Genomic DNA, 12,733 nt, shown 5'->3' on the forward strand with positions numbered 1-12,733 from the left:
ACTTTATTTTTCTTCTCTTTTCTGTCCGTATTTGCATGCGTGTGTCGTGCATGCATGCCAGCGTGGGTGCGTCGTGTATCCGTAGGCGTTAACTGAATTAGAGTTTATGTTTGATAAATTTTAACTTTTCTTCTTTAAACCTGAGAGCCTGTTTATGCTGGTTTCTTTGCCTTATAATTGGAAAGCAGTGAACAAGGATTCAGCAAAGAGAGCTTAAAAAAAACAGTGTTTAAAATTAAACCCTATTACGGTAAGACCAGGGGAAGGCTGAGAGGGACCCCTAGACACCTTTCTCACCGGGTCGTGACACTGATTATTAAAATATACAACTCCCTTTAGTTTGGTTTAAGAAATAGAAGTTTAGGATGTGATATGCTCTTGTGATGTTCACAAGTGTATAAATGCGACATATTATTGGACCTGTTTTATTTTGCTTAATTATGTTTGATAAGTTGGTCTTTCAAGTTTGCTTTACTAACTTTGATTTTACGAGGGACAGACTCTCCATTGGTGGATATTTCATGTGAAATTTCCAGTGCTGGTTAGGGACACATAAAAAGGAGTGGGTACTACTTTGCATGGGCCTAATTTTAATGTGCCATAAAAACTGCATTACACTATATTACATATATTACACTGGCAGCAGGCATTTAGCCTCTAAAGACTTGTGAATTAGCACCCATAGTTGTCGTAACATATTGTTAGAAGCAAAAATAGTGTTTTGCATTTACATCCAATTCTCTATTCCAAACCCAAAGCATAGAAACTGCAAACTGTTTGACAAAAGAATTGATCAGGCCAGCTATCTGCAAATCCCTTTAAATTTTCAAATCATTCCTTTCCCTCGATGCTCATGATAATGCTGAAGTCCACAGCATGGAATGAAATCATGCTTGTGCTTTGAATGTTAATATTCTCCCCCGGTTAATTACAGTCATTTTGGGAAAAAAACCAACCCTGGTGTGTTGTATCTGATCGATGTGGATTTCATTTACTGAGTTTCGAACAGCCAGATGTTAGTTCTCAGTCTAAAAAATAAAGTTAGCAAACAGATACCATCTGGTGAGTATTCTGTTGAAGTCTAAATATATTTCTGGTTGGTGAAAGGCTTAAAAGAGGTACTGTGTCCATGGAAAAGCTTGTGACAAGAAGATGTTTTAATTGTTTTGAAATCCATGGCATAAATTCAGTTGAAACACATTAAATCACTTGCAGGTGATCTCTCCCATGATAAAATTGCCCATGACTCTTGCAATGTATGTTGAATATCACTCACAGATTACAGTGTTCTTGGAATATACAAATGCAATTACGATTACACTTTTTCAGGTGGAACCAACTGGATCTGGCTATTGTGCTTCTCTCAATAATGGGAATAACCTTGGAAGAAATTGAAATTAATGCCTCACTCCCTATTAATCCTACTATCATTCGCATCATGAGAGTGCTACGAATTGCAAGAGGTAGTATTATCCCTTATTAGCATAACTTTTAAAATTCTCTTGATTTTGCTAGATTTTTTAAAAAGCTATGGCAAAGTTTAAGAGCTTTTGTAATTAAATGTTTTCGTGTATCTCTTTTCTATTTATACTTTACGGGTCACCCAACATATCAGCAATAACGCACTGCATAAAGAATAATGGGTGCCTGGGAGTTGTTGTGAATAACCTGATGAAGAAGCGCCAATGATATTTCTGAGCATCAGGATTAGACGGCAGTCCCGGCATCACTCCCTGGTGCTGTTATTTGCTGTAATTCATATGGTTCCAATTGAAAACGGTTTCCATCAGGTTTTAGTTCTGAATTATGTTGGCATTTGCTGTCTGTGCCAGTGCCAGTTGGCAAAGCACTCCTTTGACCAATTCACTTTAAGTGACAAAGCGAGAGGTGCAAAATTAATGGGATTGCACCAGGTGGTTGATACAGTTTTATTTCAGCTGTAGGCGTGCATAGTTTATTTTTCAATTTTTCACAGAGAAAATAAACTCAGTAATACAATGGAACCTATAATGCATTGAAAGCCTTGTGTATGACATGCACATTACCCTTGTGTTGTATGTTTGTTTGGTATGCTGCCACCTTTGTTAGTCTAGCTTAGGGAGATTCTGTGGTCTAGAGTAGTTGGAACATTAATATTTATTATTGTATAACTATGTACATCTCCATACTAGTCTGAGTGACTCCTCCAAAGCCACACTGCATCCAGCTTCAAGTCTCTCTCACATGATCTCTTGTATCATCATGGTAGGAGATATTCCTTACATTCTCTCAAGATTAACCCTTTCAGACCCATATATTACATCTCCCCCCCAAGTCTTTATCCCAATATATATTTACATACATTCACTTTTCATTTACGTTGTACCCCATCTCCCCGCAAGTCTCTGACTTCATAGATTCAATCTGTCAGGTGGCTTCACAACTCTCCCTGATCTCGCTGTTGTCAGATATGGAAAATTGGTAGTCTTTCTATGAACTCTTGTTTCTTGACTTGGACAGCCTTCATTGAAGTTTGTAGTATCCCTACCTTTCTGAAATTCAGGTTCAACATCTGATTCATCCAAATGTATTACCAATTGACATCTTTGATGTAAAGGAATAAGATTAATTCTGTTTCTTCGTATAGTACCTTCTGAAGTTCTCAGTAAATAAGATTCTCCTCCCTCTGGAAAATTACTCATTCTCAGTTTTGGCCTCATAACCAACCCTTTGGCCCATCTGACAATTTTGGTAGGTTCCTGGTATGGTATTTCCTGTTATAATTATGGGCTTGTTTCTTACGATAAGACTTTTCTCTGTCTTGAACTCTTTGATAATTCTGGATTTGTATCCCTGGAAGTAAGTTCTTAGGTAAAATTGGAAGCTGCGTCCAACTTTTCTTCCCATTAAAATTTCGGGTGGTGCTAATCCACATAACAATGGAGTAGTTCTGTAGCTCAGAAGTGCTGTTTGGAAGTCTTGATTTTTCTTTAGCAGTGTTTTAATAGTTCTTACTGCTCGCTCAGCTTCTCCATTAGATTGTGGATACCTAGAGGAATTTGTTATATGCACAAATCCACTGATTTCCGCAAAGATTTTGAAGTAATCGTTTTCAAATTGTGGCCCATTATTGGACAGTATCTGATCAGGTATACATTGTGTTGTGAAAATTTCTTGTAACACTCGAGTGACTGCTTCAGTTGTTGTTGTGAACATACGTTTAACCTCGATCCATCTTGAAAAATAATCTACAACAATTATATAATATTTTCCATCAAAGATGAATAGACCCATTGCCAAACATTCCCATGGTCTGGTTGGGAATTTGGTCGAGATAAGAGGCTCTCCCTGATCCTGTTTGTGAATTGCACATACGTGACAATTTGAAACCATTTCTTCTGTATCCTTTTGATACTCTTGGCCACCACACAGATGCCTGAGCCCGTGCTCTACATTTAGTTATGCCCATATGACCCTGGTATATTTTCTTCAAGTTATCTACCCGTAGTGACTCTGGAATCACCAACCTCTCGTCATGTACCAGCAAATCATCCAATATAGTAAAGTGTCTTCTGTGTTCGAAGAAGATTTTCATCCTCTTACCACTAGGACTCTGTTGTGGCCAACCTTGCTTGCAATATTGGCAGACATAGATACATTCTTCATCCTGCATTTGCACCTGTTGAATTTGTTGGAGTTTACTTGAACTTGTCGGCCATTGTGATGCAGTGACTTGCAAATATGACTCAATTTCTTTAACAAAGTTAACATCCTTTTGAGTCGGATGGTCAACCATAGCTCTGGACAATGCATCTGCTGTCCTTTGTTGCTTGCACTGTACGTATACTGTTTCGTATGTGAACCTCATTAGCCTCAACTGGAATCTCTGGATCCGCGGAGGCATCTTAGTGAATTCCTTTTCATCAAGTAAAGAAACTAGGGTTTTGTGGTCTGTCTCTTAGAAACATCCATTAACCCTATAATATAGTCTGAAAACTTCTCACAAGCCCAGGTGACTGCGAGAGCTTCTTTCTTTATCACAGCGTATCTCATCTCAGTGTCGGACAATGCTAATGACGCATATTAGACAGGTCTTCGACTTCCATCTGGCTGTTCTAGGAAAAGGACTGTCCCTATCCCTGTAAACGAGGCGTGAGCCGCAATTGTTGGAAGTGAAGGGTTATAATGAGCTAAGACTTCTGAGAAATCAGCATCTCCTTGATCCTTTGAAATGTTTGTTATTGATGTACATCCCAGCACCATACTTGAGCTTTCCTTAACAGTTGTCGTAAAGGTTGTGTGACTTGTGCTAAATTAGGTAGGAATTTTACCAACTGACCATGCCAAGAAACTGTTGAAGATCATGGACAGAGGTAGGAAGTGGAAATTCGCTATTGGCTCTTGTCTTTTGTGTGTTTGCCATTATGGCGCTACTGCTGAAAATGCGTCCAAAAAAACAAATGGATGTTTTTGAAACTCACACTTCTCATTGAGCGTTAGGTCTTTGTCCTGCAGATGATTCAAAACCCCTCTAACCCTTAGGTTATGTTCTCCAATGGACTCTCCATAAACTAAGATGTCGTCCGTTGGGCATATTATACCTTCAAGGCCCTGTAGAATATTCACCGTGGTTCTGTGGAGTATTTCTGTTGCTGACCTGATACCAAATAGTAGACAGTTAAAAAAACACAGTCCTTTAACTCCCTTCTCATAGAGAATTGAGTATTTGCAGCCTCTTTGCTTGCTTGTTTCATCGCTCCGGCGCCACCTATAAAGACGCTGACCTCGGAACAGCCCTCAACAAAGACTTTCCCGGTGCTGCCTGCCTGGTACCAATATGGGACGGATTTTTTTAGCCTCTTTCGGGGTTTCTCACCAGATCCTCGAACTTTGCTTGGTTCTCTGACTCAAAGTCTGTGCTCACAGGACCGGATTTCTACCAGCAACTCCCTAATTCTCTGTCTGGAGCTTTTTTACAACCTCTTTGAGTCCTGCAGTTTTGGTACTTTTTTCAGGTCAGCCCGTTTTAAATCCTTTCATTTTCTCTTGAGTGTAACATGTTAAGAAACCCTGTTGGTCTCGATCTCACCATTGATCACCATATTGTATGTTTATTTGGTGTCGCTGCCACCTTTTTTAGTCTAGCATAGAGTGATTCTGTAGCTTAGAATAGTTAGGAAATTAATATTTATTATTGTATAACTATGTACATCTCCATACTAGTCTGAGTGACTCCTCTAAAGCCACACTGCATCCAGCTTCAACTCTCTCTCACATGATCTCTTATATCATCATGGTAGGAGGTATTCTTTACACTCTCTCAAAATTAACCCATTCAGACTCTTATGCAACATTTTGCTTCCTGTCTCGTGACTCTTAAGTCATGTTTTTTGTGTCAACATTTGTAATGGGAAACTTATGTCAATATTTGCTTGTTAAGCTGTAATTGCAGGCCTCCTGAAACAAGGTGGTGCTCTTGCAAGCACATCAGGACACCAAAAGAAATCAAATGCTTTCTTGCCTGTTCTATTTTGCACCCCGCTCTCTCCAGTCCCAGTACAAAATTGAAACTACCTGAGCCATTTCGGGCCCATTCATGGCTGTCATGGATATATAGAGTAATAGAGTCAGTAACACTCTCAGCTCTGTGGCCCACTCCAAAATTTAAACAATTTGGCCTGTTTAGGCAGTGTCCAGCTTTGCCTGAACCATTTAGTTCCCAATTCCAGCTCAGCCCTGTTCCAATATTTAAAATGCATCGGCCATGCAGGCCTTCTTTCCAACTCTCCCTCACTTGCTCCTGCCTCTGCTCCATTCCCTCCCAGCCCTACTCCATTCTGATGGGGAGAGGTGCGCAGCAAAAGAATGGTATATGAGAGGAGAGGGAATACCAGGCAACAGTAAATAGTAGCAACGGATCAGCAAGTGGAGGATAGCAGTAAATGCCACGAGGAGTTAGATCAGAGGAAAATCTCATATTGGAATGTCAGTGAGAGGGCAATCAGAGTGGGAAATTGCTCCCCTACCTTTTCGCACTCCCTGTACATTCAAGAGGAAGGGAAGAGGATAGGAATGGACTTGTGGAAACGTCAACCCACATTTTTCCTGCATTCGCCACACAGCAAATGTGACCTCCACCCACAGCAGCTCCTATCCCCAACACACCACCTCTAACCCAAAAGGATTCAATGAAATAGACAGTGAAAAACACAGAAGGCTACAGACAGAGCAGTTCAAAATAAGATAAACACATAAATGACAAGAGGAGAAAAGAAATAGACAAAAGCTGAAGAGAAGAGAATCAGACAAAGAAGTAGCATGAAGACAATAGAGGGAGCTGAGAGAGAAACCCCTTGCTTACCGTTACCAGTGTCATGGGCTCAACCACCTGTCATGTTTCATTTATTCTGGGTATAAAAGTCATACAATCCCTTTCACGTTTGGACCATCTGCATCTCGACAGTGAGGAATTCTATGGATGAGTAAAGGTCCGATGGAAAAGTACTTATTCATTTACTGTAAAAGTAATTAAATTTTGAACAATGCACTGTTAATTAAAATGAAGTGCTCCTTAACCTTTATGATTAAATCAATCTCAGACTAATGCAAATCTTTTCTTCAGCCTTTGAAATGACTAATTAAATTGAGTTTGAGTAGTATCAACCCACTTCCTATTAGATACATAAGATGCTGCATTTAATTTGGCACTGCTGGTACTAAATTGATAGTCCTATTCAATAAGGCTACAAGGATAGGTGTGGGAATTAAAGTGTCACTTTGGTGCAGCTGTCGTGGTGTTCTAATGGTGAGCCATTTTTTGGACTGGTGAGAGATTTATCTTGCATATGAGAAATGTGTACCTTATCTGGAAGTTCTTGATACGGATAGTACTTCTCAGTATGCCAGGAGAATTGTGCTTACTTTGTACCAACATCCCAACACTGACTAGTTTAAATTTCAAAAAGGAGAAAGAGAGAATGTGTTTAAAGCATTAGGGTCGATTTTTATCAGTACAGCCTGGGTAGAAAATATTATCCTGGCAGAGAGAAACAGTAGGCGTGGAGGCTTCTATGCACATATTGGAACCCAACAAGTTTAAATGGAACGAAAGTCAGGTGAGCTCTATAACGGACCTGTGTCCATCCTTTCTAATTTTCATCTCAGGGTTTCGCCTAGGAAATACTTTCCATCCAGGCAGTAAAGACAAAAATTTACCCTATTGTCACATTGGTATTTTTAAATAATATATCCAAGTCATGTTAACACATAATACATTTATATATATATTATATGCTCAGTGCAATACTGGATTTACAATAATTACTTGCATTAAGTATATCTTGTTAATTCCTGCATCCCTAGTGCTGAAACTGCTCAAGATGGCTACTGGAATGAGGGCTTTACTTGATACAGTTGTGCAAGCTTTGCCACAGGTATGTTATAGTAATGTGATTTAAAAGTCTCTAAAAGTGATTTGAAACTGTTATGTTGCTATCACTTTCTCTGCCCTCGAGTTTAGCATCCATAAAAATTGCAGTTTTCTGAGCCAAAATAGAATTTTGTGCAATAAGAACATAAATTGTGAGCTTCTCTTCAATAATTTTGCAACATTGTTCTTGTCAGGTGACAGTTTGAAAGTCATTTAGGTTTTGGCCAGAAATATCAGTTGAGAGATGTGTAATTATCACTTTTTGAGGGAAAATGCAGATTTGTGCTGAACAATAACAACATAAAGTGTGATTTTTAGATTATATGCGTGGATTGTGAAGCATTGAAGGTTAAACAAGATATTGATGTTAAGGGAAAATAACCAGGGTTAATCTCTCTTTCTATAAATACAGCAAAGCCAGTTGAGCTACAGACACTGATAATAGTGTAGATTAGCATGAGATGTACTGTGTGAAAAAATCTTCCTTGGTAGGCATACTTAGAGTTCATTGCATTGTTTTCATGCCTGGCTGAAGTGTTGGCAGGTGATGCAGAAGTAATTAATATCAGGTTGCAGAGGAAGGATGAACTGGGGCAGAACTTTTAAAACTGCATTTCTCCCACAGTTTTTACATTTTGCTTAGATTATTAGAAAGCCTAAAACTTTTTCAGAGGTCAAATTGGCCAGAAAACTTTTTTCATTGGGAACAGAACTCTTTCAGAGAAGGACTTCCCATGGGTCTGAATGGTACAGCCACTTTTTGTACTGTTCTTTCTCATCTGGGACATTGGTTTAAATTGTGCCCAGACTGATGGATTGAAAGTCTACTCTTTCTGCTGGCGTTAGGGGCCCTAAATGAACCCATCTTCTCCAAACTAATTTCTTCTGTGAGATAGACCTCCTACTCTCTCAACTCACTTCCTGGTAAATGTCAGCCCACAAAACTAAATGCCTGAAATTCATTATAAGTTGGTTTGATCAGAAAACTTTCAAGGAGGTAATGAAGCAGTCCATGCCTGCATGCAGCAAGGCTTAGGTAACATCCAGGCTTGGGCTGATAAGTGGCAAGTTACCTTCGTGCTACACAAATGTCAGTCAATAACCATCTCCAACAAAAGAGAGTAGGATCACCTGCCCTTGGACATTCAATGACATTACCATCACCGAGTCCTCTACCATCAATATCTTGGAGGCCCACCATTGACCAGAAACATAACTGGGCCAGCCACATAAATCTCCTGGCTAGCAGAGCAGGTCAGAGGCTGGGTACTCTGCTGGGAGTAGCTCACCTACTGACGCCCCAAAGCACGTCAGGCATATTGTGAAATATTCTCCACTTACCCGCATAAGTGCAGGTCCAACAACACTCAAAATGATCGACATCATACAGTACAAGATAGTCTCTGTTTGACACCCTAGCCACTTTCTCCACCATCAGTATCATCTACAGGATGCACAGCAGCAATGCAAAAAAGGCTTCTTTGGCAGCATCTCCAAACCCCCGACCTCCACCACCTAGAAGGACAAGGGCAGCAGGTGCATGAGAACACCATCACCTCTAAGTCACGCACCATCCTGGCTTAGACATATATTGCCATTCATTCGTTGCTACTAAGTCAAAATCCTCGAACTCCTTACCAAACAGCATTTTTGGAGCACCTTTACCATGTGGACTGCAGTATTTCAAGAAGGTCTTTTCAAAGGCAGCTATCATTGGGCAAGAAATGCCAATTTTGCCAGTAATGCACACATTTTGAGAATGTAAAAGAAACAGGAGGATGATCTTCAGGCATTGGGGCGAAGTGAAGGAAGCTTTACACTGCATCTGTTGGCACTATAACTGACTAGAGAGGGTTTGATGCTGACACTGGGTGTGGATATAATGAGAATATTTTGCATCACAGGTTAAATGAAAAAAAATATATAAACATGAAATTCCAGCATATCCTTACAGTCCTTATTCAGAGAGATTACAGAACAAATTATGTATATCTGTAATGAACTTTCAGAAACAATGGTTCTTGGTTCTAATTCCATGAGGTCCAGTGAGACCATGATTTGCAGCACAGAAATTATAAAGTAATTGTTTTCAATTCAGTTTACCAGCTGTGTACTTTTCAAATACTTCAAGCTAAATTGATTTAACAGCAGGATTTTTGCAATTGTAAGTTATTTTGCACAGAAATGAAACAGCTTTCAGAACAATCATTATTTTCTCTTTTGGATTATTTGATGTCTTTTAAGAAAAAACTCAGTGGTCTGTTGTTAAGTCTTTATTGATTTGCCTTCACTGATAAATGTTAATGCCAAACTGCCTCACCTTTATAAATAATGTACTTGAACAGAGACTTGTGTGTAAACCCATCTAGTACGTTTTATTGGAAGGCTGCCTAATTGAAAGATGTAATAAAATATTCTGTTCAACTAAATTAACATCTAGCACAAATAACAAGACCACTGAATTAAGTGACCCTATGTGTTGCAAAGTAATTATGTGACCAATTGAGTGACTGAAGATATCAGTGTTATAGAAGTGATTGATACACACTGGGGCTTATCATTTATTGACTTCCATAAACACTATAATACATACTTTGCTGAAAAATACTTTACTTAGAACACAATAACATCACAATCAAACAAGCTTCAACATGGATTTTTAAAGTATTTCTTGTGTGGAAGGAGAGCACTGAGCAGCATATAGAAAAGGTTAGAGGGGGAAGTGTTTCCTCCACCAGCACAGAAACAGTCACCTAGTGGATCATCGTGTGCAGTTAGATAGGGTGGCACCGGATGATGAGCACGGCACTAGTATGCAGGAGGAGGTGCCAGAGGCAGCTGTGGGCAGTCGCCCTCGAAGGAGGGAGGACAGACCCAGCCCTGCTCAGCTGGGCACAGATGCAGGGCCTCAGGAGTCACAGAAAATGAGGCTGTACCTAGACCAGTGGCAACAGATGTGCTCCCACATGTCGAAGTTCCCTGAGGGAGTGAGAGCAGAAAATGGAGGAGTCCATGCAGCTCATGTGTGCCACCATGGCTCAGATTTATGAGCGCGTGAGCCCCTCCGTTGAGAGAGTGACCAGCCTCATGGAGAGCCACATACGCCAGTACTCTGAGTGCATGTAGGAACAGCGCGCTGACGTTCACAGGATGCATTCCACACTAAGAACACAGAGGGAATGCTTGAAAGGTGTGACGGTGCCTCTTCTGAGGTCTGATGGTGTTGTGCTTAGCCTGGTGATGGTGAGGGAGTCGGCTTCATTACCTCAATGTCTGCACCTGGGAGACACCAGAAGCGATCATGCAAACTAGCCTTGGAGAGTAGAAGCCTCTGGAGGGCTGAGGCTTCCCAATGCAACTCATCCATCTATGAAAGATGATGGACATGCAGCAAACAAACCATTTAAGTGGGGTGTCTTCTCTTCATGTGCCTGTCTTGACTGCCAGTGGCGCTCTTGCCGCAGAGATGTCTGGAGTGAATGCCAGTTGTGCCCCAGCTGATGGTCCTCTCCAGTCATCCAGAGCGCTACCCAAAGGCTGAGGCAGTCTCCAAGGAGGATGAGGTTGCCACCCCTCACAGGGCACCATCATCATCAGCTGCCTGGCCCCTCTGACAGAGGGAGCATCTTTGCAGCAGGGCTCAGTGATGGAGGCCGCCCCTGCAATTGTGCAGGTGCAGCAGCCTCTGGATGTGCCCCCATGGGCAGCTCCACAACAAGGACAACCACCACATGCATCTCAGCTGCGGGTAGAGACAAGTGACCAGGCTGCCTCCACCTCATTTGAGACCACAGGAAGAGCAGTGCATAGAAGTGGCAGAGTGCTGAGGCTACTGTGTCTGGTAGAGCACTGAATGGGTTACTGGGTTGTCTTCCATCTATAAATGTGCGATGTTTTCCTTTGAGTACCATGCAAATATTGACACATGAAGCCAGACCTGAAAGCCTCCTTTTATTAATGGCAGGACAAGTAAAGAGGTGTGAAGCAGTGAAGGCAAGCAAGGGTCCATCTACTGTCACAGTGAAACCTTTGGGCCAATGTGCTTCCTTCATTGGTAGTAAGTGTTTACATGGTCCAGGCTGTGTCTTCGATGAAAGTTTACCACAGGCAACTCAGAGTGAGTTCCAGACCATGCCATTTATCCTGGGTCAGAGGGACTCAGCTGAAACATGACTGGATCAGATGATGCCTGATATTGATGGAATCCTGACGAGACCCTCGAGCTCCGCACTGGGCTGGCCACCTCCCTGTGCAACTGGGGCATCTCTGTGTTCTGCAACTTCCCCTTCGTTTCCTCTTCCTCCTCTTCCACACGTTACTGCGCCTCTTCCTCCAGGGCCTCACTCTCTACAAGGCCCACACCCCTCTAGGGGGCCATGTTATGGAGAGCGCAGCAGACCACCACAATGAACAAGACCCTTGCAACTGTGTATTGCAAGGCGCCACTTGACCAGTCCAGGCACCAGAACCACATCTTCAGAAGCCCGATGGCCTGCTCAATGGTTGTCCTAATGAGCAGACGGCTTTGGTTGTATCGCCTCTGTGCCTCATTCTGGGGGTGTTGTAGAGGGATCAGTAGCCATCTCTTCAAGCGATATCCCTTGTCCCCTAGAATCCACCTACGGATTTTGGGAGTTGGAATGAAGAGCTGCAGCAGCCTGAACTGCCAGAGCATGAAGGAGTTATGGCAGTTGCCAGGAAAGTGAGCACACACATGGAGGAAGCTCTTGTTGTAGTTGAAAACCGGCTGAAGGTTTGGGGATTGGAAGTCCTTCCTGTTAATGAATCTGACTGGCCGGTCACTGTGGGAGCCTTGATGACCACATAGGTGCAATAGATGATGCTCTGCACTGGGGGAATCCAGCAATGGAGGCAAAACCCACTGCCCTCTGTTTGTGAGGCCATGTAGGTCTGGAACTGAAGGTACTGTCCAGCTCTTGCAAATCTTGCATCAGTGACCTGTGAGATGCAGTGGTGTATAGCCATTTGCGAGATGCCACCCAAGGTCCACAGTTGATCCTTGGAAGCGGCCAGAAATGAAGTTCAAGGCCACAATGACTTTGGCAGCAACTGGCAGGGCATGCCAAACAGTGCTGAAAGATGTGAGGTCTTCAGCGATGAGGGCACAAATGTCTGTGACCATCTGCCTCGACAGTCGCAGTCTCCTACGGCATTGGTTTTCAGTCATCTCGAGGTAGCTCTGTCATCAGCAGTAGTTCCTATAGAGAGGGTATGGCCTCCATGTCCTTCCTGCCCCTCGTCCATCTCCTTTGCCCTCCTGATGCCTGGAGCTCTGTCCTTCCTGTGGAGGGTGCTGCTCCTCAT

The 12,733-nt window shown here is 42.1% G+C and overlaps 1 protein-coding gene across 7 annotated transcripts in view; it reads left to right on the forward strand.

Annotated features, from left to right (window-relative positions):
- cacna1ha (calcium channel, voltage-dependent, T type, alpha 1H subunit a) overlaps positions 1–12,733 on the forward strand; it is a 538,349-nt gene that overhangs the window by 491,901 nt on the left and 33,715 nt on the right. For all 7 annotated transcript variants that reach the window (XM_068056489.1, XM_068056490.1, XM_068056488.1 and 4 more), the window contains 2 exons: positions 1,330–1,463; positions 7,342–7,412. In XM_068056489.1, the coding sequence (XP_067912590.1) occupies positions 1,330–1,463; positions 7,342–7,412 (205 nt within the window). The remainder of the gene's footprint in view (positions 1–1,329; positions 1,464–7,341; positions 7,413–12,733) is intronic.

The sequence above is a fragment of the Heterodontus francisci genome, chromosome 24 (assembly GCF_036365525.1).
Source record: "Heterodontus francisci isolate sHetFra1 chromosome 24, sHetFra1.hap1, whole genome shotgun sequence".
Taxonomy (NCBI): Eukaryota; Metazoa; Chordata; class Chondrichthyes; order Heterodontiformes; family Heterodontidae; genus Heterodontus; species Heterodontus francisci.